This window comes from Melopsittacus undulatus, chromosome 3, assembly GCF_012275295.1.
Source record: "Melopsittacus undulatus isolate bMelUnd1 chromosome 3, bMelUnd1.mat.Z, whole genome shotgun sequence".
Taxonomy (NCBI): Eukaryota; Metazoa; Chordata; class Aves; order Psittaciformes; family Psittaculidae; genus Melopsittacus; species Melopsittacus undulatus.
The window spans coordinates 82744464-82770203 of NC_047529.1; the positions used below are offsets into that span (position 1 = coordinate 82744464).

At 37.8% G+C, this 25740-nt stretch overlaps 1 protein-coding gene across 3 annotated transcripts; it reads right to left on the minus strand.

Annotated features, from left to right (window-relative positions):
- Positions 1–1176: 1176 nt before the first annotated feature.
- On the minus strand, positions 1177–25622 carry WTAP (WT1 associated protein). 3 transcript variants are annotated; one of them, XR_004080712.2, is made up of 9 exons: positions 25378–25622; positions 21757–21794; positions 21618–21673; positions 17109–17167; positions 15693–15820; positions 9080–9258; positions 8523–8868; positions 4259–4413; positions 1177–2401 (listed from the first exon to the last, which is right to left on the minus strand). XR_004080712.2 is itself a non-coding variant. In XM_034060335.1 (8 exons), exons 2-8 carry the CDS (start codon positions 21784–21786, stop codon positions 1818–1820), a joined length of 1191 nt encoding a protein of 396 aa, XP_033916226.1. In that variant the 5' UTR covers positions 21787–21794; positions 25485–25622; the 3' UTR covers positions 1177–1817. The 3 variants fall into 3 exon arrangements, 2 of the variants coding, with proteins under 2 accessions (XP_033916226.1, XP_005150164.1); XM_034060335.1 differs by lacking the exon at positions 8523–8868 and having other exon boundaries at positions 25485–25622; XM_005150107.3 differs by lacking the exon at positions 8523–8868.
- Positions 25623–25740: the final 118 nt, after the last annotated feature.

Below are 25740 nucleotides of genomic sequence, written 5' to 3' on the forward strand. Positions count from 1 at the left end.
ATGACCATCATAGAAATTACTTTGGGTGCCACATGCCGGTATGGTTTTGTATAGATACTTGCCACTTCTCTTTCATACATTCAACTGAATGTTGAGTAATTGCTGGTTTTCAGGTAACGAGTGCTAAAATAATGTTCAAAAAACAACCAGGTACCACCAATGGAATTTACTCACTGACTGACAACTCCTAAGTAGTTTTAATACATTTAAGCAAACCCTATAAAATTAAAATAGCAGCAGTACATGGACTAGCATCCAACAGTAGTTTTTTAAGCTAGAAATATTTTAATTACATCCATTTGTCCTGGACACTGCTACTATAGATGCTAATATTCATGTAACAAGGTACTTAAAAATGGTACCACAGAAATCCTTCTATAATGTAGGAATTTAACTGTGTAAATGTGAAACAATTTCAAGGATGTCCCAGAACCCTGAAGAAATATTGCTTTCAAACAACAAAAAGTCTGTTTCCACACTGAATTGCAAAGCTATAAAACTATTTACTATTGTTTTAATGGCTACATATCAGAATTTGGTTAGTCATCTGGTAATTGCAAAACCTACAAGTTTCAACATTGAAACTAGGCTTCAGTCTACCCAAAAGTAAACTGATAAGTACTTTCATCTTCCCTTTGAAGAATGCTTAAAAGCCAGTGCTTTTTATTTCCTTTTTGTGATCCTCCTCATTATGGAGCTAGTAGATAGAAAATAACCACCAGAAATTCAGGTTCTGAGAAATTCATAACTCACTGCTACTGAACAACAAAACTATGCTTAAAGGTATTTTTCTCTGCACCTATTAAGAGTTAGCTCCCTCAGGTAAGCATTTAAAAAAAGCAAGAGTTACATCCAGTTTAAAGAAGCTGAGTTACCAACTCAAAGCTTTGTAGTTTAATTGTATATTTACCTTTTGGATACTTCTAGGTTTTGGGTTTATTTTTACTTTAATATTTAGAAAAGCCACATTCCAAAGTTTTATTTTTAACAGCCCCCCTTCCCCCCCCATTTTTTCTCCTTTTCCTTATCTGCCAATAAGGAAAAATCCTATAGAATAAGCACCATCAGGCTGACCTGAAAGGATTGACACAGGAACAAATTAAAGAAAAAGACCAAGTACTGTAAATACACTGCATACAAATAAGCCACGTAAGCAAAAGCAGAACAATGAGGAAATTACATTATTAAAAGTTTTTATTTAGGTTTGGTCAGTACAGGTAAGATAATATTGGAGTCACAGAGCAATATGCATAAACAGGATACAACAGTTCTTAAAAACTGAGTAACTATGCACACAATCCATAAACATTCGGTCACCTAAGGAGAAAATGCACAGATGTATGGTGGGGAAAACTGTAATTAACACTGAAACTACTACAGGACTCCTTTAGTAAGTCCATCTTTTAGTGATAAAACTACTGTACTGGGCAAACTTGGCAGTCATAAACCCACAGCTATTATGACAAATCTTGAAGGTGGTGTTAAGTATAACAGTATGAGTAAGAATGCCCTTACACAGCACAGGTTCTAGATATACACAGATTTGTACAGACATCATTTATGTTATACTTTATGGAAATAATTTCCATTTCAACTTCACATTAACTCATATAAAAATAACTTGAGCTACACAAACGTCCTCTTAGCAACATTCAATGTAATTAACTGTTAAAATTTCCAAAGAGGCAGAGGTATTGAAGCAAAAAGAAACCCACAAAAAGGCAAAATTGTGACAAGTATGCACTAATTTAAACGGCTTCTGGACAGTATCCTCTCCCAATTTAAATGACACTGTATAAAAATGTTGCAGAAAAATGTTACAAAACTGAACCCTGCGCATTTACACTGGAGTCCAAACCATTCTGGACATGACGAGAACCCACAGTTCTGTTACCTTTCATGCTCACTGTTTTCTCCTCTTGAGGATCATGATTGGAGTCTGTGTCATTTGAGTGGTGAGTGAGAGAGTTTTCACTGCCAGTGGGAGAGTCTACACTTTCATACCCAGTACTGAGTTGGTTTATGTAGCTACCACTTCCTCTACCAGTTCTATCTTCAGAGTGGTTGGACAGCTTATTACCATTCCCTGGAGAAGCTGGGAAGTCATCCTCCGTGCCGCTACCCTCCCTATAAAAAGCAGGCCCAGACGTCCGCTGATGGGAGGAGCTACCATTGCTTGGTCCGTTTGCCAGACGGCTGCAGTCTTTACCTACAGCCTCTCCCTGGTCTGTAGGCTCAGAAGATGGAGTCCTGCTGGTACCCGGGTTGGATGCCTGGGACTGCTGCTGCTGGTATTGCGCCAACTGCTGGCGAGTCTCCTTCAACTGCTGCTGAAGAACTAGAATGGTACTCTGCATACCCTCTACCTCCTCATCAAGCTGGATGATGAAGTCATTCAATTCTATATAAAGAAAACACATTTGTTGCAAACACTTAATAGCCCATACATAGCTTGAATCTCAGAAAATAAAAAATGTAAAATCCTACAACTCATTTTATGCTGAAGTTTTTCAACAGACTTTTTCAGCCATCAGGCATGCACTGGTTTAGATACTATGCCTCTGAAGGAGAAAATGCTTAACTATCATCTACACACTTTTTATAATGCTACTCAAAATGTATGAGAAAAAAATAATCTCTGAGCAAGAAAGGTGGATATCTGGAAAACAGCTCAATTCCAACAATTGATATTCTGCAAAAACCATCTCATGTATGTACTTTTACTGAAGTACAAAACCTTAGCAGAAATCCTGCAAAAGTGACCATGAACCACATCTGAATAAAATACATCCAAGTAAATAAAAAAGTCTCTTCAGCAACAAGAAGATTTCAGTCACATTTCAAGGAAGTTTCAGCTCTTGCTGGTTTTAATCCTTTAAGTCCCACATAACAGGACACTAGAAAACCTTTCTAACAAAAGGGTGAACTAATTCAACAGGATGTTTCAGTACTTCGGTACTAAAAGGATTTTATAATTAGGACTTTATTTTTGAGCAAAATAAATTTGAGCTGAAAACAGTAAAAGAAATACCAAATCCCTTAGTCTTCAACTGCATCATTGATATGACAGAGCAAATAAAATGCAAACTGCTTATTACTGTAAGAAGTCATAAAACTGAAGTCTTACTGAAAAAAAGATTAGGAAAACTTACTGCAGGATTACTGTTATCTTTGTTGATATGGGGAAGAAGCAGTAGTGGTTAAAGAACACATCTCTGGAGCTTACTTCACTATACTGCACTTGATAAGTGAAACGTTTAAGCAATGTCCACATATGCTTAAATTATGAGCTTGATAAATTTAGATTAAATGCATTACCTAAACAGCAGTTAAGAAGTAAAACGGTAACTATTCCAACATGATGTCATTACACGGGGGGAGGGGAGGGAGTAATTTCCCTTAAATAATTCTATTTATTTTATATTGCTACTTTCTCAAAAGTATGATTGGCAGGGAGAGAATGAATTTCTTTAAAAATACAGGATATGTCAGACTTGGATAATGACAAATCAAGTCTATGCTATCTTAGATTTCAGCTGGTAAGACAAACACATACTCAGTGACTTACGTGATGCCCAAATAGCTCATTCCTCAAGACTTACTGTAATAATCAGCTAACCTACTTTGTAAAAGTCTACCAAAAAGATACTGATTCTATGCAGAACTCTCATAAAAGTTTTTTTTTTGTATTTGCATTTTCTCCTTCATTTAAATTATTCAAGAGGCCAGAGTTTATAGGTAATTCCATGTTTACAATGCTGTAAAATTTGGACTGTGAACACAATAATGAACTATTTTAGTTCACGTGAGTTACTTAAGCATTCTTTAGGCACTGTTAAAGAGTTTCAACAATGATTTGCTTTAAAAATTATTTTGAAATAAGTCAAGAGTTAACAAGAATCATTCTGTTCCCAGGGCATGCTTAGCTTCATGCAACATTGATAGCTTTCATCTTACCAATTCACCCAATAATATGCGCAGTGTCAACATTCCTTATTAAATAGCAAAGCCTACAGTCTTGAGTTTCAAATTCAAATACTGCATTACTGGAGCTGTAAATCACAAGTTCCCCAAAGTTGTTTTGGTGGCTTATTTTGTGTCTTTTTATTATTAATACTACCAGTAAAGGTTTACAGTTGTCATATTTTACTCAATGTTGGCTTTTCATTCTGGCAAAGATGGTGTTAAGTTGTGTATCATCAGAAAATTAAACTAGTACTGCAAGGCAACTTCCATTTTCTTAAAAAAAATCCCTTACCATCCTGACTGCTTTTAAGTTCCTCACTATATTTCTTCTGTAAAGCCAACTCTGCCTCAAGCTGTGCAATACGTCCTTGGGACAGCTGCCTTCCAAGCTCTTGATTCTCCTGGATAAGCATTCGACACTTCGCCATTAACTTTTTGCCTGTTTGGCTGCAAAGGAAAGAGCCATCTATCACAAAATGAAGACAAAACCTGCAGTAATCTTCCTCAATTACAATCACAGACAAAAAGGAGATGCAATTTCTGCATGGCACAATTCAAGGAACATTATGCCTCAACATAATTGTCATAGCAGAAAGTCTCCCTATAGTTACCACATGCTGTTCCAATGCCAGTTGATCTTCTTTCGCTGTTCCATAAAGCGGAAGGCAAGTTTTATTACTGCAAATATGAGTAAGCATATTGTTCTTTTTTGATACCAACATCTGGATTATCAGTATGCACAATATTGCATGTACTAATTCTCAATGGAGTTAAATATCTGATTAAAGATGTGCCTTGTAATTCAAAAGAAAGTACTGCATAAAAATTACATGTGTAAACTGAATTATGAACAAAAACATTCTTCATTTATTGTAGTAGTAAAATTTAATAATTACATTTGGGTGAAAAGAAAGTTGTTTGGGAGGGAATATTAAATCCCATTTAATTTCTCATAGTGACATCTGTATTTCTTGAAGAGGCTTACACATTCTTTTGAATGCTGCCCAGCTATTCTTTTAAAAAAATTAGATGTCTGGCTTTCAACTCCATTTATGTATGACAGTAATGTACACAGTCAGTTTCATGATTTCTATGGTCAGCTTTTCCTAAGCGCATCTTGAGTGGTGAGGAGAAAGCAAAATGTAATTAAACATTGGCAGAAAATTTATGAAGCAGTGTATTATTAATCTACTTGTTTTAGAACGACAGATTTCAGGTCATGAGTAATGCTCATTAGGATGTCTGTTTTCCAAAAGAAATGGGAAACAGGGAAAAAAAATTGAGCCAACAAGATTCTATTTGGTAAATGAATAACATCACACATCTTTAATCTTCAATATAAAAACTGCACTGTAAAGCATTATAGGAAGTAGTATGCAAATTAATATATAGGCAATACAGCTAACTCCATGAAAGAGAAAAATTAAAGTCTTTTAGGGCTCTTCATCTACCAGAGTCAGGATAGCAACCACAAACAGTTCTTTTGACAGGCTCAGCAACATAATAAAGCTGTCCTTTTCTACAGAAGTTCTGCCAAGCAAAAAAAATAAAGAACAACCCAAACTTGAACAAGTTTATTGTGAATTCAGTGGCAGAACTTGCATTACTTTTTAAGACCAAGAAGGTAATTTAATTTTGTTTGTTTGCTTTTAAACAAGTGACAAAGATCAAAAGAAACTGAGGGTTAAAAAAGTAGAATAGGAAATTTCTGCTACAATGCACAGCCACGGTTCTCTCCTGCAACCAAAATACCCAACCAAAAGAATTTAAAATAATAATTTCCTTAACTACCTTTTAAGCTTTCAAGCCTTAGACAACTTTTAAGTTCTGCCAACTCTGCCCCATTTAACATTTCCGACTGACTTTCCCAAATTTTTCAGATGGGTTGCTCCAGAAGGAATCTGGCTGTGTAAAGTCCTGGAAGCCTGAATATCTGCTAAAAGCAGCAACCTGTTTTCTTTCTTGATGTGATGTCCAATGCCAGGTCCTTGAAGTTTAAATTGTGCTGACCTAATACAGTCCAAGTCACACATTTAAGATGCAAGTTTCCTTAGAGATGTTCATTCTGTGTAAAGTAGGACCACTTTGGAGATAACCAAATGTAACATACCCCAAAAGTTGTTAGGCAGACATGCAATGATTTTTAGCCATTTGCAATTCCCTGTTACTGTATTCATCATCACTACAAGTCGAGGAAGTTCACAGTGCTTAAGTCATTTAACGCTTTTCTTTTCACAAAACAATATCAACTGTAGAATTACCAAATACCAGTTACCTTGGAACTGGGACAATTTTAGAATCCCATTAATTTCTTCATGTTAACGCCTGCCAAAATGTAAAATATTTATTACCTGTATAGAAATTTGCATAGTTACCTATAATGCTATTTCTTCCCATTAAAATTTTTCCAGATGTTCTGAACTAGTATGGCACCAAGTAACTTCTCACAATTTACAAAAAAGACAACACATGCAAAAACATAAAATCCAGTAACTATCAGCTGTAAAATTAAGGTTGACATTGTTGAACATACATGCAACAAAACCTGTAAGAATACAAGTGGTTATTTCAGAAGACTAGTGTTTGTTGTACTAGGCTTACTGCAAATGCATCCCTTCATTACATGTCCTTTTATTTCTACCCCCAGCCATAAGCAATGATCATGCTGTACATCTACGGCTGAGGCTCAGGGTTGCAGTTAGCACGTTATCCTGAGCACCATTCAGGGATCTGATTAAGAGCATCATCTATTCCATAAACTAGGTCAGTTGCCATGAAAGAAAGAGTAGCTACATACAAGGATGGACATATAAAGCATATGGGGGGAGCAGGATGCAAAAAGAATGAAAAATCCTCTAAGTACTTCACGTGTGTCATAATTTCTTTACCTTACCACAAATAACAAAACCCAACAAAACCTTAATGTAGTTATTTAAGACAGCCTCAATTATTAACCAGGAAATAACTCTAATTTTCTGTACTCCAGCTACTGCATATATGAATTACACACATTCACACCACTGACTTATATGATTATTATTAAGGTATGTTGGAGCTACAGAAATAAAATTTTATTTTAATACTTTTGCTTGGAAAAAAAAAGTGTTATGTTACTTTTCTCTCCTCATATATGTAATATATGAATATATGCATACACATATTTAGAGTCTTAAGACTTAACAACCAACCTGTATCAAAATGTATTAAATAATTTTCTAAACTCCAAGTTAAACAAGCAGTCTGCATGGCATACCTTTATAGTGAGTTTTACAAATGGCTTGGTAACACATTAACAATTTATTAATACAAGTCTTACCTCTGGTTTGATGCTAGATCATTAAAATCTTAGATACTGCTATAGCAAAATCATTCCAGATGTATCACTTCTAAAAAAGTAAAGTTTTTCTGTAGGTTTTTCTTTTGCTTTCGAGTCATTATCATGCAAAAAAATAGACCTGCATAAGTGCACTACTCTTCGATCCCATATAAATCATCTGAAGCACAAACAGTTAAGATATTTCTGAGTTAAGATACCTCTGAGTTAAAAAATACGTAGTGCCATCTTAATCAAAGTGATCAAAACAGTTAGAATACATCACCTTCTGTGACAGCTGGATGTCTTTTTGAATTTAATTTAAAGTACGAATTTTCTACTATAAGACTGAGTCATAAAACATTACCCAACTGTTTTGAAAATCAAAACCTCAGATTATTAGATAGAACTCAATTAGCTAAGGAAAAAAAATAAACACAAATGCCATACCAAATCTGCATTTTGCTTTACAGACCTCAGACATGCACTCCCCATTGTCCGAGAATGCTACTCTTACAAGCAACTTGGGACAACAGAACAGAGGCATCAATAAGGGCATCAAAGGCTCCTTCACTGATTCCACCACAAAAAGTGCATGCATTTAAGTTTTTTCTGGTTTGTTAAAATACTGATTTTGTTTTCAGAGAACGAGACAATGCAGAAATAACAACCTGTTCAATTCTCGTTCATCCCAGGAGTTTCACAATACAACAGAATAACCAGTAGTGTTCCTTGAACTATGCATTACAACTATTTCAAGGCACATTTTATATAGAAGTGCAATACAAAAAAAACCCAGGTGTACAACGGAATAAAAACACCCCACCAACACTGAAGACAGTTGCCATTGTGTGCCTTCTGTATTGAGTGTTTGATATCAGTTCTTAGTAGAGAAGATCGAAAAATTCTCATTTCTGCATGAAAACATGCAGTGAAATACTTATCACAACCAGTTTTTCTTCTATATGCTAGTTGTGATCAAATATATTGCTTCCAGCAATTTTAAACCTGTGATTAGATAGAACGTATATTTTGTACAGTCCTAATTTTGAGGCGTCCACAGTATTACCAACCATCCAGGAAACAGTTCATTATTAGCAACATTGACTTAAGGCTCCTTCAAGTGCTAGAGAGCCCAAAGGCTAAACAGTCAAATGTGTACACTACCACTGTTGTGATATCAAATAGCACTCATGGCTATTCAGAAGTGGTTAGCAAGTAAACTCTTTAATGCAAAATTCACCTCATTGAGTTCTGACCCAGCAGTTCAGTGAACAAGCAGGAAGTCCACAGTCTTATTGGCAAAACTGACTTACAGTGTCTCTAAGTCACTAGGCTCAAGGTTAAGAGCGAAGCATATTCCACTTCTACATTTTACGGGAATTTTACATGTTCAATTCATGATTTATAATCTCTAGGTTCTCTCTCCTCCAAACTGTCTGTAGACACAGTGTGCCACAGACTTAAGACTTCTGTTTCTCCCTCTATTTTCTTCAAATAGAACAATTTTGCAAATGTCTACATGTTCTAGAAAAGATTTTTTTTCGAAGATGGCCATTTCTTCAGAACAGTCCGACGCCGTCAGGCCTCTGAAGCAAAGGGGGAGAAAAAAGCTGAAACACAAGGTTCATCTGGTAAGTTTTACATTAAGCATTACAAGCTGGACAGTATAAGAATCTGGCTTTTGCCTCAAAACGTCTGAGTCTTGGTGTGGAAACGAGTACTTGGCTGTCCCACCATAGCATTCTCGCAGTGGGACTGTCAGGGAAGTCTTGACTGGGGAGTATTTGTTTTGTTTACCTATCAGGCGTAAATTTCCAGGCACTCAGTTCATTTTGGGCTTGTTCCAGTTTGTCTTTAGTCTGTTCCAGTTCACCTTTCATTTTTAGGAAAAACAAGTTGATGGCTGGGTCCACCATTGTTGATCGCAGTTGGGCAACACTAGGCTGCTGGACTTGCTTGAGGTACTGAATCTGATTCTGCATAAGATAAGAAAAAAGACTGTTATCCATGCAACATTAAATAAAAGTTCAACGTCATTTAGATACATGTAGTTATTCCAAACTTAGCATCAAGGAAGCTTGCCTTCTTTCAACACTGTAACCTGAAAAATGCAGGGAAAAAAACACTCCACTTTTTCCTACCTATACCTATCAATGTGCATATTCACCCAACCCCTCATCCGACACCACCTGTCAAGCTCAACCTTCCAAGGGCTTTTTCCCCTCTGCCCCTCACTGCTTCAAAATTATTTTCTACATATAGGGTAACTTTCACCAAAGCAGTGTCTGGAACACTAGAATTAACCCTTTCTTTTGTATCTGCCTGCACACCTCTGAATAAAAAAAAAAAAAAAAAAGTATATTCAGAGAGTCATCTGCTTAAAACAGATAGCTGGTTTTCATGTAACCTGAAAGTTAGTATGGAATATTACAGTCTATATTGACACATAGTATTTTTAAGCAACTACTACAAAGGCTTTTAAAAACTTTTACATTTTTTGGAAATGCAACAGTAATTCTAAGGAATGCAAGTCTGCATTTTTTAAAATAAAATAATTTAGAAATATTAACAGAAATGAAACATATTTCAGTTTGATTGTCTTGAAATAACCACAACCCAAAAGATTTATAATTTTACAATTCAAAACCCAGAAGACTTACAATACAGTCAAAATTTCAGGAGTAATTGCAAGAGAATTTCTATTAAATATAACATTCCTTAATCAAAACTTGGATGGATTTAAATAAGATTCACTTTAAGTTCCTTACATTTTAATTCTGTCACAACATACATTAAGATGTACTAAACAGCATGTGTTTAGTTTAGCTAACCACTTAAAATCACATCAGCCTCCACAGAGTTCCATTCTTAGATTCAGTTTTTTATGCTCCTTGTATCACACACATTTCTTCTTCAGCAAGAGATGAACAAAATTACATGAGATAAACAAGCATTAACTGAAAGCTGGGGGTTTGCCTCCTCCTGCACACACAATCTTGCAACCAGGCTTGACAACAACAGTTTCACTTATGAACAGTATAAGGCATCACCAGCAAAACAGAAGGAAAAACTCACCCTTTACGCATTGCTTTACTTGGGACAAGTAGCAGAGTCAAAAGCCCTGTTAGTTTAACCATTTTCACATATAGTTACCTTGTTATGGGGTCTTTACACAGCAATAGTAAAGGAAAAGTATACTTATACTTTAAGTACATTTACAACACAAGTTTTAATTTATACATTAAGTAGCAACAATTCTTAGATTTTTATTTTAAATTAGTGATTTCAAAGGCACTGAAATAACTTTCCATTGATTCCACATTAATTTGATGTTACCAAAATAAAAATGCATAGCTACTTTTAAAAATTTAAATAACCACATGCTTTTAACAGACAAACTTTTATATGCCCAAAAAGAAACATAGAGGGACTGAAGTATTCAAGAACTCACCTACAAACATTACTTCAGAACAGGAAGTCCAAATTAAAATCATTGTAACATTTCTTAGATGATGTTTTACCCCCATAGGTCCCTTGTCTCAGTGAACGTACAAGATGCTGCTCACTGAATAAAAATCTATTTAATTTATTGTTCTTGTCTTTTCTATACCATTCATCTTTCCAACACTTGCGCTAGTGCTAGTATTTAAACAACCTGTGAACTCCTTGCGAGGGCTAACACTAGTAGAAGGCAAAACAGCTAGTTTAATGGATGCTTGCACATATACAGACACTCCAGCTGGTGAGGCACTCCAGAAATGGAATTATGCTACAGCAACATTGTTCCCAACTTATTTTCAGAAAGGCATCAAAATAAAGCAAAGAAAATAAAACCATACCATGTTCCTTGTCTTATTTAGGCCCAATTCCCTCCCTCTTCTACTCCAGCCTAAGAACCATAACAGCTTTCTTGCATCAGTGGCACAGAGAACTGCTGCCACCTGCTCCTTCCTCATGCCAAAAATGCACTAAAACACTCAAGAGAACCCAGCTGATTTTGTCTGATGTCAGTTACTGAACAGTGTCATTTGGATATCTAGCTCAGGCCCCTAGGTCATGCAGAGAGCACTGCACAAGCTCTACTTAACACCTCAGCTATCATTCCTGAAACGACAGAATAATTTGCTGAAGCTGAACAATCCTTGTTCACTCCCTCCCCAAACGTGAAGACCATTTATTCCTCCACGCTTTCTAACTCAATTTTTTTCTATTCCTCCATAGTTGTAACTGCCTTCCTCCAGCTGTAACTCCAGAGGTTTCACCTGCCAGGCTTTTCATCCACCCAGACCTAGCAACCCATCCCCAACATGACCCACTCCTGAAGTAATCCCATACCTCCTAACCTTCTGTCTGCCTCCTTATTCTATTCATCTTCCTGCTTATTCAGCCCAAGCCTCCCATTCTTGCTCCCTCTAACCACTCTCTGGTACATCTCTCCTGTTGATATTCCAGGTGGTAAAGTGTAGGGAGCAAAAGAGTTTACCTGCAGTCAGGAACAACTTCAGGCTAGAGCTGAATACACAGGAATAGTTCTCTCCAATGCCAGACCCCAGGGTACATCCATTCTATCACCTAAAAAGACTACGGCCTGTTCACATTCCAAAACACAAAAGCGCACGCTAGCTGGTATTTTTCAAAAGCCCATCAGATGGACAGATAGGGATGCTACTTCACAGTTATAAAAACCTTGATACCAGCTTTCTCTCTGCTCTAACCCAAGACAGGAGAACATAAAACTAGGGTTTTTTTAGTGGACATCAGGCTGCATGGGATCTTATTTAGATGAATTATTTTTCTTTTGCTATGACAGACAATAACATTTCCATCCCTCATGCTTCTCACATACTCTTGGAACAGCTGAATCTTTTCAGCTGAAGTTGTACAAAGATACACAAAGAACAGACCCTCTGAAATGAAGAATTTAAACAACAGAACACAGGTACTTAAAAGAAAATGTAAGCACTCCAAGTACAACTACATATCCTTCTTACAAGGAATACATTGCAAAACAAACAGGAGAAAAAACACAAGACAGCTAAACCACAAGTAGGTTGAGTAATGACCATCTAGGTACTACAATCCAACTGCATCTATAAGGAGCTTCTACTCATTACCTGTTCCATAGAAAACCTATTTGAGTAGCAAGTATTTCCAAATGCCTTTCTGCTCATTGACCTACAGTAGATGTGCAGTAGCAATAACTTCATCACCCCACTCTGCCAGAAATAAAGCTTCATGTAGAAACAGTAGCCAATATTTTACCTGCGCTTCCCTAACAGCAGCCACCTCTGTTATGAGGGCTGTTCCTGCTAGGGAAATGGTAGCTCAAGGCTGCCGCTGCCAGCAGGGTACATGAATATTAAACCCCTGAACTTCAATCCAGCCCTTTAGTTAGCCACCCTAAACTACAGAGTGGGCCTGCAACACCAGTGACTCTCAAAAAGCTCCCAGCTCAAAAGAAATCCATATATTCTGCTGCTAGACTAAGCACAGATCACAAGTGAGAATGGAGCTATGCACTCAACTACCATCTAGTTTCTTCAAAAAGGAATTAGGACAACGATTCTGCCACAGCTACTCTGATATGCACACCTACACTTTCAAGATGATGACTGGTGACTTTTGTAAGCTGAAGTACGCTTTGATGTATTTTATCTTTCTAAAAGGTGGCTACAAATTAAAACAGCAACTAGGAAAGTCACACCTTATCTTAGAGCTAGTACATTTTAACTAGCGAGTTGTTTTACATAACAATCAGTAAACTCCCTATGTCTTTATCAGCTACTATAATTTGAATATGGTATTTTTAAGTTTTTATCCTTTCAAATTTACATAAGACAATTTTGTAAGTATAAAATGTTTCAAAAATGCATTAAGAGTAATAGGAACAATAAATACGCAAACTTAACACATTAAATGCTCCAACTAATTGAGATGCAACAAGAAATATTAAAGACTGACATACAAGTAACTATCACTGGTATATTTTATGTGTCAATGTGGATTACAAAAAAATGTTAACTATGCTAAAAGTTATTTTATGAACTAAAAACTAGACATGTCAAATAGCTTACCATATGGTGAACATTTTTTGTTCATTTCTGAAATGATTTAGTATCCTACAGCTTAGCTTTACATCTCATCCAACATGATTTATTTTGCTACTGCTACTTCACTGGGGAAAACAAAACAAAATTCCAATACCTAATACTACTAAACAAAGTGGTCTTTCAGAGTTTACAACTGAAAACACCTGAAGGTGCCAATGTCTCTATTACAGCTTCTAGCCCTCTTCTTCAAAGATGCATCTTCCTATCTCTGTGTACTATGGCGATGACATCCTTGATGTTATTCTGTGGCAATACCTAGAAAAACAGAACCTACTTGGGTGGGTGGATGTTTGGGGTTTGTTTCTTTTCAGTCCTGCCCCCCTCCCTCTTCCTCCTCTTTGTATTTTAGTACATCAAAATAAATAAAAGCTCTTCAGAAATTCTTCTAAACACATTCTGGGAAGCCTATACATTACAGCTTTAAATATCTACAAGTGCAACCAAAAATCCTAGAAGTCTTCAGGATCTTGTAAAAATTCATAGTCTTAAATACCTGAAATTTTTGTCTGATTCTTCTAGAAATAGGCAGAAAGGTGAAAGTAGTACACACAAATCTTGTTCTGACGAAAAATTTGAATTTCTTTTTATTTTTTATTATTGTTTCAGTGATATACTCAGAGGTTAGAAAGAAAAAAACAAAACATCTTATTATTGCTGTTCTGCTGTTCCTCACAGCAGGATTTACCAGCAGAACAAACAAGAGAAGCAGGATCAACATAGTTGTCTTACTACTAGGGAAGTGGTGTTGTATAGCACCAGAACAGATCTTCACGAGCATCCTGGGCTACATTAGAAGTGATGCCAACACGTCGAGGGAGGTGATCCTTCCTCTCCAATCAGCACTGTCGAGACATCTGGAGTACTGGGTCCAGTTCTGGGCTCCCCAGTACAAGATGGACATTAGGATGAGGCCAATGAAAGGCCATAAAGGTGATTAAGCAGTTAGAGTATGTGACATACAAGCAGAGGCTGAGAGCACCAGGGCTGTTCAGCCTGGAGAAGAGAAAGCTGAAGGAGAGCTTATCAATGTGCATAAATGAGGGAGTAAAGTAGGCAGAGCCAGGCTCTTCTCAGTGGTGCCCACTGAAAGCACAGAAGGCAATGGATACAAACTGAAACAGGAAATTCAACTTAAAACATAAGAAAATGCTTTCTGCTGTGATGGTCACTGAACACCACCACAGGTCACTCTGAGAGGTTTTGGGGTCTCCATTCTAGGATATGGTCAAAATCTGACTGTGCACAGTCCTTAGTAACCTGGTCCAACTGACCCTGCTCTGAGTAGGCAGGTTGTACTAGACAAACTGTAAGTCCCTTCCCACCTCAGTGATTCTGTGATTCATTTTTTGCCACTGCAAACTTTAGGTGCTTTAGCCCCTTTTCATACCATCTCTTACTATGAACTAATGTCATCTTATGGTCTTAAAAGTAGTGAAAACACTGTGTACAGAAGTAACTGTCACACTACTATACCTGAGAACTCTGAAAACCTACAGGGAAAAAGAAAAAGGAAGGCTAAAAGAAAATAACAAATGAAAGCCACAAGAGCTCTCGTAAGTATTTCAGAAACTAACAATAAGCAGCTTTTCACAGCCCTCCTTCAGGAACTACCAAATTAAAGCAGCAGATAAAATTTATGTTAAGAAATCCAGAAAAGCTCAGAAGTCCACGAAGTGGTAGAAGACAGTTTCAGAAGAGTCACAGAAACCCCACAGAAATAACAGTGAAGCAAACAGCAACAGAAAAGGCATTCAGCACAATGAACTTTAGAAACCCTAAGAAACAGATGTGCCCAATTTCAGAAGAATTTCCCCTGAAAAAGTCAGTAGCTCTTTCCCCTATCTATCCAAACAGATGCAGAAGCTTACCAATACCCTTGTTATTCAAATCCAACACGTATCAGCCTAAAGCTTCCTAAATGAAACCCAAGCAAACTCAATCTTATGTTTCAATTTGTTCCTGCATCCATTTGGTAGTCAGAAGTAACGTGTTTGGTAAATATGCACAGTTGATAAATGCTTGAAGAAAGCAAGGATGGTTCATGCAAGAATCAGCATGGCTCTGAAGCAGAAGTCCCTTCAAGCATAAGTGCTGCTGAAAATCAACTAAAATAACTAATAATTTAAAAAGCGAACTTTAAGAAGTGATCTTTACTAATTCAGTGGAAGTTTAAGTGCCCTGCTATTTCTTTAAGCACAGAAAATATGATGCTATGCTTGTATGACAACACAGCACATGGGTACTGCCTTAAAAGCTGATATTCCTGTAAGTCTGAAAACTCATCTTTTCCAAATACTTACAGTACACTCTTGCATCTCCTGTTCCTTAGTTGCCAGCCTCATCACCAGAATATTTTCTCTTCGGGCAGATTCTTGCTGTTGCTGTTTCAGCTTCTCTTCAGATTCTCTCAATCCCGTCACATCATTAGCTAATACAGTAACACACAAAAAGCATGTTTTATAGCATCCTCTCATGAACAGTTTTTAAAGACAGCTAAACAAATATAAAAACCAAATTCACAAAAAGCAAGAGTCATAAATATGCATGACTATAGTAAGCATAACAAAAAAAATCAAAATATCATTAACTGTTAGAAAAGCTTGAAAACAGTTTTAAATACAGCTTTCCAACCCTTCCTTAAAACTTTGAAAATGTTTATATAGGAATAACTTTTAAATTGCTTGCTTAAAACCAAGTACTATTGCAACTTGTGATGTGAAACTTGGGAAGTTGGAACTGCCCTCAAATCTTAAAGATATTGAGGCTAGGACAGGGCAGGAGGGAAAGCTACACTGCCAAAAAGCAATCCACAGTCTGTAAACAGTGCTATTGGTGATCAATCCTCAAACTCATTTTAAAACTCCATGAGGATACAGTAAGGTATTTGAGAATAGCAATTTAGTCACAACTGGCATTCTTCTGATCCATGAACATTTATGAAAAGCTTACATATGAAATGAGAGAAGGTAGCACAGCACACTATCAAATTACTCCAGCAGGAACACATGCAAACAGCATGATACAAACAATATACATTCATTCTCTTACTTGTCATATATACAATGAGGGGAACTTGGAATAATTAAGATTTTTATTTTTTCTAATTACTTGAGAATGATCAGCTGTAAACTAAGAACATAAATTGCTTCAGAACAAGTTATTTCTAAATAATCATTTGACAATAATTCAATACTACCGATTACTACAGCCCATACTCTGCACCAAGGTTTCCAAAACTGAAAAACTGGGAATGTTAAAGCAACTTATTTATCTGTGTTACTTGGGGACTAATTTTAGACCTACCCCTCTACAAACTATTCCTCCTTGCACATGGTTTACAATCTTGCAAGGTCACTGATTCATGCAGAATTCTGATAGAGGATAACATTCCTTTCTAACAGAAAAGACCTGAAAATATACCTATTTGGGGAGTTATGCTTTGAGATATTTCCCCCCTAGTTGTCTGGGTACAGATGGTCCTACACATGCAAAAACAGACTTTTGGATGCTGTATAAGAACTATAAAGGAAAATAAGCAGCTAGGAAAGTTGGGAAAGACTGAAAACTTATACTAGAAAACACAGATTTTTTTTTCTGACAAGTAACTGACATATGGATTATCTCATTTCCAGCAGTTTTAGAAAACACAAATATTCCTTTAAGACTGATTCTTACATTCAGGTAACTTGTACCACTTAGAAACTTGGCTAACTTACAGTTAAGGTCTGTGTACTTGCTCTCCAGAGCTTGCACGTATGCTTCATACTGTTTCCACCTATTGCAAAGATGAAGAGAAAAAAAATATTTCTGAAGCTTACTTTATTAAATCAAGGCATCTAAGCCTAAACTTTCAGAGTATACATTCATGCCATAACCAAAAAATGTCAAGAAATCATACAACTGCATAAATGGCAATTCCAGGTTTTTAAAAAGGGGCTTTGAATCACAGAAATGGTTAAATACACTTTGCATCTCGAAAGGGTAAAAAAGTAGCAGTGCATCACAACATGGAAAATTGGTATCTTAACACCTGAAGTAATATTTTGGACAAACATTGGGATCAAACACTTACTACATATTTATCTACATGAAGTACATAAGATGTATCTTATTTTCAAACCAGAGCAATTCTGTAACAGAAGTCATAATACAAAGATAACATGAAGTGTGTTACCAAGTGAACAAGACATGCAGAAGTGTATTACACTACACTACAACTGGCAATCTAGGTTAAGCAGTTATAGCAGCTCATTCAAATCAAGACCACATTCTGATTATATTCATGAGCCAGAAGCCAAACAGTTGACTAACTCTGTGAATGCATGTTATTTAAGCAATTCATACACAGTCTGAAAGCCTCACACTTGAAAACAGCACTGCATTTGGCAGAAATCATAAAATCAGTAGCAAATCAAAGTCTGCTGTAAAGCTTAGCCCAATGTGCCTTACCAGCAAAGTTCGCAGGACAGCTTTCTGGGATTTGTTTGTTTTTAAAGTACTTTGCTCCTAGTTGTGTCTTCCTCATGATGGTACAACTCCACATTGTGAAGCAAATTCATGTATTAGCTCACCACTAGAGAAAGGGTAAGCTTCTGTTCCCTCCCTTCCCAACTACCCTTTGTCCCTGACACCCACCTTATGCCACTCATCATAACTGCTCTATTTTAACTCTATAGCCTACACTACTGTCTCAGTCAAAACTAGAAAGTTAACTTCAGATAATTTTTTTTTACTATTTAGTGAATTCAAACAGCCCATTAAAGAGGCCTAAGAAGCATCAGATCTGTAACAGCCACTGAGATCACTTCACTGGGAAACGCAAAAGCAAGCAGAAGATCTATTCCTTTTATCAGCAACAAAATTTTTCATCTCTTTAGCTGAACATGAAGTCAAAATGAATTAACTCTCAAGCTCTGTAGAAGAAAATTGCTGTGTTCCCACTTAACCCTTCAACTTATCTTTGATTGAAACATTGTTAGAAACAGAAGTTTCCCCACTTGACCACTAAAAACTCCTAAACTATTACTTTTACTAAACTATTAGTTCAGGAGATTTCAATTCCCCAAAGTAAAACTGGAACAGTCTACTAAATAGCAAGCCTGGAAAGAAGCTAATTTTTACATGAAATAATTACATTTAAGTAAAGAGCTGGGCTTCAAATGCAGCTGCAGAATTGCTTGACTTTTAAGTTACATCTCACAGCCTGAAAACTGTAATTGTCAAAATTGTTAATACAGGTTGTACAAAGAGCAACTGAAGTGACACGAAGACCTGAAACACTAAGTAGACATGACCACCACAAAGAAGAGGACCGAAACAAAACATCACACAACATTGCCCACAGTCACCAAGAACATCAGAGATAATATCTCTAAGTCACTTCTCCACAGCTGCTAGTATTTAAGCAAGAACTTAATTCCTGGAAAAGAAAATCCAGAGTGTACTAGGCCATGTCATGGATTTTTCAAGTCATGTGCCTGAAGAAGCCAAGGCTAACCTAGCAGTGGACATCCCATCACCTAGAAATCCCAGCTACCAAGTTTAATTCCACCACATCCCAAGGGTCCAGAGCTACAAGTTAACAAAACGAAAAATATCAAAAAAACTATCATGCCCTGAAGTCTCACTGAGGGCCTACTGCTATCAGGAAACTGAAAAAGTCAACTTGCAAATGTCACCATATGCCACAGAGTAGGTCTTTTTATCCACTTAGAAACTTTGATGAAGACTGTCATCTGACTGAACTACTGTAACCCTCTGCGTAAAAACATGCAACTCCCCCATAAGACACCAGAACACATTAAAGACCTCTGATAAAACAGGAAAGTTCCCATACAAATAGCATTCCTAAAAATTACACATTTTGACCATTTTTCAGGTAGTTTATTTTACAGGCTCTCCAGAAAAAAATACTTTTATCCCCAAGTACATTCTAAAAGTGCAGAAAAAGAAACATGTGAACCTGAGTAGAGAAAAAAAAGGCAACAGCTAAAAGCTTTTTTTTCCTCCAATCAGTTTGGTTTCATTCATTAACTGGCTTCTTGATCTGTTTAGCCCTTCATGTCAGTAATCTGATAGCTAAACATTGGCAATCTGAAGAGCTTCACTTAAGTGCTACTTGGAAATGCACTAAAGGACAGAACTGTACACTGAACTAGACAGTCCTGAATCTGTTTACATTCAAGGGGCTGCTTACAGTCTCACATGAACTGGAAGGTAATTGAGCAGCAAGGTTAAGTAGGTTAGTTAATTCCCTTCATTCTCTAAAAAATATGAAGCAGACCTGACTTTGCAAGTTCAGTGACTGTAATAAGTTTAGAAATGACTTCAAGTACATATTGATTGACATCAGTAAAAGGACTGTATTTCCTCAGACCTGCTTGTGCAAATCAGGGTGCCTCAAATAACAGGCCAATACTGATCAGATTTTTAGCTATGGTCCACACAGTGCTTTGTTATGCTCCTGGCTCTTCCTCACAGAAGCTCCTACACAATCAAGCTAGGTAGCTACTGTGTTAAAGGGAAGGGGAAAGACGAAGGAAATAAGTCCACAGCAACAAGTAGTGAGACAAGCAGAAATTCTCAAAAGGCTGAACTGAAAGGCTTTTTGTTGACCCTGCTAGTGTTTAGTCAACTGAAGCTAAAATGAGCAAACCTGAATTATGTACTTCATGAAAAAGAACACTGAAAATTGGATTTATGGTACAGAAACTGATTAAAAAAGAGTATTTTCTACATATATGTCTTATCAGTGTAATCCTACAGCAATGAGTGTGTATTACCCAAAAGCAAATTACACATGCTCATATCTTAAAATGCATTTGCCTCACCAAAGCATGAACAAAAAAAAAAAATCATTCTAAATCTTAAGACAATGCAGCAGCATTCAACACACACTTTTCTATGTCTGAAACTAGTAGAGATGCCTTTGATTAAAACAGCATTTACATGCTATATTTTTACAACCTACACATGAAGCAGTTAGTGTAGTAATTGCTAGTTTTACATGAAATCACAATTCAAGGTACACTTACTATAGACCCATTAAATATGCACCCCAATAAGCAAACAAGACATAGTGTTCGCAGGATTGCTTAATGCAAACAAATGGAGATAGCCAAGTTTCCACTTCTGGGTATATATTCTTAAATCCATCAAAGTGGCCTTTTTGAGAGCAGAAGTTGCTTTATCTACATTGAGATCTGATAGCAACACAGCTGCCATGAGCAAATTCTCTCCCATCTCTTCATTAACACAGTTTAGCTGCTGACATAATTTACCTCTTTGGGTATATTCCCTCACATTCTCACTTGAATATATTCTGGAAATGGATCTCTTCTGTGGTAGCAACTAATCATTGGTAATGATTGGTTCTGACTAATTACAATCAGAAGCCTTTTTTACCCCAGAAATGGCAGCATAGTTTGCCCAGCAGGGTGAGTAGCTGATCATATATACTAAGCATTGCACTTTATCTTCAGATTTCTACAGTTTAATCTTTGTTCCATAAACAGTAGTATTCGAGACCCTAATAATGCTAATAACAGAGTGTACAAAAAGCCAAGATAGCAGGTTTACCAAAACACATACACAAACTATTCCAGCAGATAAACAGATGACCCACAGATACCTAGTTTAGTTAACTCCTTATTACAAGTCAGGAAATTCAGATACACAGACTCAAACAGCTTAGTCTCTTTAAGCAGGTGGTCTGTGTGACAGGATTGTCTATTATTTTTTCCATGGTGACACTCAGCCTTCTAAAAAATGAGAAAGATGAACAGGCTCTTCTTTATGCAAGGTCTAGGCGATGAAAACTTCATTTTAACATCTTACTGCTAATATCTGAACAAGCTGAGAAGAAAACCTAAAACTTACTGTAGGAGTAAGGAGTTGACATGTTTCTGATGTTTAAAAATAACTTGCTATCTAGAAGAGGAATGTAAGCAACCATATCTTCTAAAGTTACAAGTGAAGAAAGAACCTCCTACTCATGTATTACAAAATATTGTTCAGGATTTAGTCTCTTTGGAAAAAGTGCTTTTCCCCAAGTTACATACAAAAATGTTTTAGACAAGATGAGAACTTTACAAAAGGAATGGATCATGAAAAGGATAAACGGTTTTTCAGAACAAGGATGGTAAAAAAGAAAGGAAAAGGGAGGTTATATATCTCATCATACATTCACTAAAATGTTGAGATGGAAAAACTGCTTTTTACTTTACCTTAGGATGAGCTCATCTCTAGGTAAAACCTTAAAATCTGCTTCACTTAGGCGAACCTATGGAGTAAAAGGAAAAGCATGACTTACCAAGCTGTCATGATTACCTGGGAAGGTAAAGGCACAAGTATTTTTAAACATACCTTCTTTGGGAGAGGTTCTTCATTCGTCATTGTGAACTCTGAAGGAGGAGGGGAAAAAAAAAAGTTTTATGTAGTACAGTTACTAGAATGCTGAACAAGTCAGAAACTTGTACTTCTAGCCTTAATTTTTATCTACAATATTAGACTACTGAAATATTAGTTTCACACACTGCAGAGCCAGAGTACAAAACATCACCATGACAAGCTTGCCGCTGTAACCTGGATATTAAGTCAACAGATGTATTTTTTTTCTAAAAGGTAACCAAAACTTCCTTTAGTTGTCTAAAAAGCCTATCATAAATAAATTCTTCCTATTTAACTAAGAAAAACTATCCAACTTCATCCATGTATGTTTAGATCAAACTGACATTCTATATGTGCCTATATCTTTTTAACACTATTTTTTACAAGACAGAATAATCAGGGTCTGAGGAAATTCACTTACTACTACTACTTCACTAACTCTTTGGAATAGGAAGAATTACTTGTGAATATTACCACTAATGTTTGGGTTATATAAAATAATATGTTCTTCCAAGTCCTTATTCTCTTACTTTAAAAATTCTGATAAACAGGAAGCATTAAGCAGTTATTTTAAAACCCATGTGAACATTTTTTTGAAAATAAAAATTCATTATAATCGTAATAGGACTGCACTATGCTAGATTAACTAATCACACTTCCTTGAGTTACTGGAAACTCTTCCTTACCTCAAAAGGACAATACATAATATTTTCTAAAACTGTGTTTACGTATTGATTTATACTATAAAATATAAAAGCATGCAAGTAACAATGAATGCAAGGCTTCCTAGAGGCATTCGTATTTGAAATATGCTTTCCAACATAGAAGTGACATATAAGATTAAAAAAAAAAAAACTTGTAAAGCTGCTGCAGTGCACATACACCAGAAAAAGGATGTGTCAACTCCTTGGTTGTAACCACTTAGCTTCACAGAAACAATGCTCAAGTAGTTAAAGCACTTTTTCCCTGAAGACTTTTACAGACTACAGACTAGGTATTTTCACAACATCACCCAATGAACTAATTTAACTCTTCCAAATCCTAAGACAAACAAATACACACTTAACATAGTAGAACCTCTCTAGTGTATGGTAACCACTGACAAACAGCACTCTACTAAGAAGCACCACACCCTCCAAAATCCAAGTACAATGGACAGATAGAACAACTTCCAAGCCTTCCACAAAAGGTGACATTAGAACCCTCAGAAAGGTTTCAAAAGATACTCAGCAGAAGCAGCTCACTGATAAATAGCAGCTTCCTATTCCTAGTCTTACTAATACACAGGCAACTGCCCCACTTCCACCACCTTCCCTCTCACACAGAAGTTACTCAAGCATTTTGCTTTAACTTCTGTATGCAGTTCCCTGTTTGAACTTGTTTTACCAGAAATATACCTTGTTCATTTTCAAGTACAAGAGACTATGGATACGAACTGCTGGTGCCCAACTCAGCCATCCAAAATAACACAGAGTAACTTGAGATCACAGGGGGAATATTCATGACTACTGTATTTCAGTTGCTTATCTCTCCCATTATAATTTTACTGAAGATTTTTTTTTAATCTTTTAGCTTCTTCAGTATTTGGAAGCAATCACAAAGATGTCAGGAAGTTTTAAGTCCTTGACAGAGAGCAACATGATTTTCAAATGTCCCACACCAAACTACAGCTAACTGATTAAATTGTGCACAGATGTCATTATTTGCATGTTCCTCAGAAAAGTACCAACACACAAGTAACCAAAAAGGTGAGTTGCCCCAGAAACTTGTGAACCCTGTAGCAGCATACAATTATAAACTCTTGATTGCTGCCACAATCCTGACTGAAAGAAATCAAAGGCTGATGCTCCTTCTAAGGGCAGCCTAACACTGTATATACAGATCTCATGCAAGGTTCCAACATTCAACATTCAGTTCTCTACAGCAGCATCAGACCTGGTGACTCTAACCTCTACACCGAGCATGCCACCAGTTACAAAGCCATCGCTTGCTTACAGACCAGAGCACAAAAGTGCTGAAAGACTGTGTTACAGAAGTTACCGTCTTACTGCCACCTGCTATCACTTGTAGCAATAGAACCATGCATTACAAAAAACACACTTGCTAAAAATATTCTTCAGGTTATTTCAGAAAAGCAGGTAAACACTAGTGCTCTTTCTGTATGTGTGGATTTCACCTCACTACTCCATGCAACAGCTTTTGTAGCACTTATGAGTGAGAAAGTTATTATCACTATATATTTCTACCACTGCACTCAGTTATTCAGAAACATTAAGAGCATCAGGTTGACTGCGTCAGTTGTCAATGATTTGCCTTAGCTTTCTGTTTGTTGGCAGATTAATTTGTATGCTACAGACATTACAACTTAAATACTCATTCTTTGAATTTCATACAGTAACTTTTCAAGAACTGTGCATCTCCTCACTTGGCTCTCCTCTAAAGAGATGTCGCTCTCCTACACAGGTCAGAAAAATCTTGCAAGAGCATGATGAAGTGCTATTTTCTACAATAAAGAACCACCAATGAAAATAACATTCCCGTATAACTGACTGGAATTAACACGATTATATCTTGTGATATATATGATGAACAGCTTAGCTGTGCTATCCTAACTAAGCACCTTCCTGATTTTGAGGAAACGATGGCTGTTATGCACCACTCCTGCATATTCGCTCCTGGCAACAAGCAATATAAAATCTTTCCCCATACTCGAAACAACATTGTCATGGGCACTGAAACATTTTTTTTTCTTTTAATGTAATCTCATCCTGGGTTAGGCTTTTATGACACTTTGACTACGAAAAGCAGTAAAATACGTGAAGTGCATTTTAATTTTGGGAACTCCAGTAGTCTGTACACTTTTTACTACAAAGCTTAGAAAATACAGGATCTAAGGTTTTACAAATACTCTAAGAAACAAAGTAGTTAAATAATATCAGGTATGCTGCTTTACTAGTTACACCTGAAGTAACTGCCAGTTACATTAACGACATGAAAATGAGCTCCAGGGGGAAAACCCCGCCACAGGCTCCAAGCTATCGAAATGGGGGTGGGGAGGAGAGGATTCAAAACACCACCCTGACCGAGCAAACTCCGCACTCGCCTCACTAAGCAAGCCCTGAAGCCGCGCCCCCTCACCCCCGTCCCGCAGCCCTGCCCCGCCTCCTGTACGGGGTCCGCGGGCAGCCTCACCGCAGACGTCTGACAGACTCCGCCGCCGCTCTGCCCTAGCTCGGGCGCAGCCCGCCCTCGCTCATCGTTAATAAGGGGCGAGAGAAACTCGTCTCCCGCAGCCAGGGGGGCGGCGGCCGTGCCCGGGCGTGACGGCTGCGAAACGCTGAGGGAGGAGGATCCCTGCCGAGCAGCCAAGCCGGGCTCGGAGCCTCACACAAAATGGCTCTAACTGCTTCCGCTCCACCCCCTGCTCGAAGTGAGGGATAGAGCCGCCGCCACCACCACCACCGGAGTTTGGCGCTCCGGGACCACGAGGAGCCCACTCCCTCCCGCGGGCCCCGCCACCTCCAGGGAGGGGGAGCAAAGGCGGCGGCGGTAGCGGCCGGGAAGGAGTAGTGGAGGAGCGGTCGTGCGGTCACTCACCTCCCGCCCGCGGTGCGGAGGCCTCGCTCTCCCAGCACACTAGCCGCCTGGGCCGCACCCGTCACATCGAGGGCGAAACGCCGCCACCGCTCACACTTGCCACCAACCTCCGCGACCAGCTGTGTTAGGACCGCCGCTCCGGAGCCGGTGCCGGTGCAGCCACCGCCGCGGCGTCCCCCGCACCACCACTTCCCGGCGCGCCGCTCCCGCCCGCTCTTTATTTGCAGATTCTCTGCGCTACAAAATGGCGCCCAAGGAGGAAATGAGCGCCCGGCCGCCCCGCCCCGCCCACACACCGCGGTCGGGGCGGGGGCTCTGCGCGCGCACGGATCGAAGCGGAAGCCGCCGCAGTGGTGTGGGGGG